The sequence below is a fragment of the Salmo trutta genome, unplaced genomic scaffold (genome assembly GCF_901001165.1).
Source record: "Salmo trutta unplaced genomic scaffold, fSalTru1.1, whole genome shotgun sequence".
Lineage (NCBI taxonomy): Eukaryota > Metazoa > Chordata > Actinopteri > Salmoniformes > Salmonidae > Salmo > Salmo trutta.
In genome coordinates this window covers 2,471,874-2,474,621 of record NW_021822962.1, presented here as the reverse complement: position 1 = coordinate 2,474,621, position 2,748 = coordinate 2,471,874, and the positions used below count along the sequence as shown (strand labels likewise).

Here is a 2,748-nt window from a genome sequence, read left to right as displayed (position 1 = left end):
CACCACCACTGGGCAGACACTTGATCCCAGTAATCAAATTCAGAAGCACCTGAATGGTGCTGAAACGTTTACAGCATAGAACAGCCCTAAAAGGGAAAAGAAATTAAACACAGGTTAAAGTTCAGTAAATGTCTAGTTAGCAGCAGCAAGCTGAATACGAAGGCATCCAGGGTTTAGTTGCCATGCCACTGCTCAGACAATACGTCATATACCTCAGTGGTTTAGGAGTGGTGATCGCCTAGTTTCACAATACAGAATCATTTCCCCACTAGTCAGTCATGTCATTTTTTTACATAGTATTGTAGACAAAAGGTCCGTTTTGGACATTCTACTTGGTCACCAGTCCTCAAAATAGGTATATTGTGAAATCGCTGTCTTTTGCAGTGAAGACTTAGTGTAACGCCCTCAAAGTAAGCTAACATCAATTTATTGGACAACAATTGACACTGAAATGTATTTAATGTTAGCACCACCTACAACCAAGTACTCAGCATAGACTTTCAGAGATTTGCCAGTTAATAATCCACATGGATTAAGTTCGATGAATAGGCCTTAGCCTCCAAGCTGGCCTATAAATTGCAATGAAGGAAATACCACTTTTCACAAAGCAGAACAATTGACTTTATTGAAAGCTTCATGGGCTTTTGGTACCAATTGAGTAGTCAGTGAATTTAACATGGTAGGTATTGAACAGGTAATATGCATGTTTTTGATTTGCTGGTGGGGGTCTTCAATTCAGCAGACTGGAATCACACCTCTTTCTCATAGGTCCTCAGCGCCACCACATCATCCATTACACATTTCTGGAAAAGAGAGCAGTACACGCTTTAGGTCATGCAATGACCACATGTCAGAACCTAGAACTCAAAAAGTAATGACACATTCAGTGCGCAGTGATGAACAAACCACCAAATCATCCTGAGTGCGTCAATTAGTAGTTCCACTTAAACTGCAGTCTGAATGAGCCAAACCACACTAACTTCCTTTAAACTGAAGGGCATTATCACGTAAGCTAAACGTGACAGGGTAGGAGTTAAAACGTCAAATATAAAAGGAACTGACAATGTTGTGCAATGAACAGAGCGTAGATAAGTTAACAGGCTTTATACAACGGTGTATAAACCCTGGATGACTGACCAGGGGCACTGTGTTGATGCCACTGTGCAGCCACCTTAGTACTCAATCATAAAATATGTTGGAATCTATAGTCATTTATTCTATAACAGACATTATGTGAGCTAAATAGTGCATTCTAAAATACTTTAAGGAAACGGATGTTACTGTCCCCACTACACCCCCCTCCAAAAAAACATTCCATTAAAATACTGTAGAATTCCATTCATTCCTATGGAGGACTGCTCCTACTGGATAGTGCCAATATGGCGGACCGGTGGCAGCAAAGCCTCGCAATGGCAATGCCAACATGCATCAGCAATCCCGGGTTTATGTAAGTCATTGCTTTTATTAGCATTCTCGATTACCAATTAATCCTTTAGTTTTAAAAAATTAAGTAGCGTGTTTCACATGACTGCAAGTGCTCATCAAGCCACGCTTCCCAGTCAAAACTTTAAATGGCATTTTGAACACGTTCGCGCGTAAAAACGGGTGCCATCCTTGCTGGTACCCCGGGAGAACGCAATTTGCAAGAGATGGATGACAACGTGTATTGCATAATGATGACAACATGCAACATTGAACAATATTGCAATATCAAGCATGGACATATTCCAAAATACGCGTATCAAAAGGGCATATTTTATGTCCAACCAAGCAGAGATGGGAAAAGCCATAGAGATTAAACCTTACCGCAATCAATTTTCCATCTTGCAACTCCCGCTCGAGCGTGGTAGTCTTGCCGTCCCAAGTCTGTTTTTGCACCAGTTTTCCGTTCTCAAAGGTCACCAGAGTCTGGAAATAGAGTAGTGTCAGGAGGGCACATGACTCCAACTTAAGTAAAAAAAGTTATATATAAATATATATATATTTTTTTTTTCTTAATTGGAAACCACACTACTGTAACAACCGGCATGTCTATGGTGTGGCTTCTGCACCCACCTTGGTTTTCCTGTCATCTGCAGTCATCTCGTCGAATTCTTCATTCAATTTAAACTTGGTCTCTGTAGTTTTGAAAGTGCTCTGGGATTTCATTGATATTACACCGTCGTCGATACTGAACTGCAAATTGGGCTTCGCCATATTCCCCATCTGCCGAGTGGCAAAGCCCACACCTATGAAACATGCGGATATTTATCTAGCCAACTTTAGTAAGGTTCTAGATCTACATGCAACATCTTTCATTAAAAACAGCTTTATTTTAAAAAGTAAGACTTTACCTATTGCCTTCATATATTCATCAAAATTCTCACTGGAAGTCATCTTCCAAGTGCCAATGAATGCCTCGACCATGTTGTAAATTTGAGCTAATCGCTACACAAACCAAGTTAACTCACAAACCCACACAGCTTCGACTAAACAATAATTACATCTGGGCCCGTTGTCATATTTGAAGCCTCCCCTAGCACGTGCTTACCCATGCAAGCCAATCAAGTGCTATATCTGGTGCTTCCATGGAAACAGAGAGAATGAGGGGCGGGGCCCTTACTCCATTATAAATAATTATAAATAATATATTCTCCTCTTTTCTACTGTGGGTATGTAATACACATTTTGTTTATTCCATTATTGCTAGCGATATTCATAAAAACATTAAATAAATACAAATATTTTTCACTTTTGTATTTATTTTAA

The 2,748-nt window shown here is 39.8% G+C and overlaps 1 protein-coding gene across 1 annotated transcript; it reads right to left on the bottom strand.

Annotated features, from left to right (window-relative positions):
* Window positions 1-597: 597 nt before the first annotated feature.
* Window positions 598-2,495, bottom strand: LOC115187715 (fatty acid-binding protein, adipocyte-like). The gene is made up of 4 exons (XM_029746710.1): window positions 2,334-2,495; window positions 2,056-2,228; window positions 1,807-1,908; window positions 598-803 (listed from the first exon to the last, which is right to left on the bottom strand). The coding sequence occupies exons 1-4, from the start codon at window positions 2,404-2,406 to the stop codon at window positions 750-752; spliced, it is 402 nt and encodes a 133-aa protein (XP_029602570.1). The 5' UTR covers window positions 2,407-2,495; the 3' UTR covers window positions 598-749.
* Window positions 2,496-2,748: the final 253 nt, after the last annotated feature.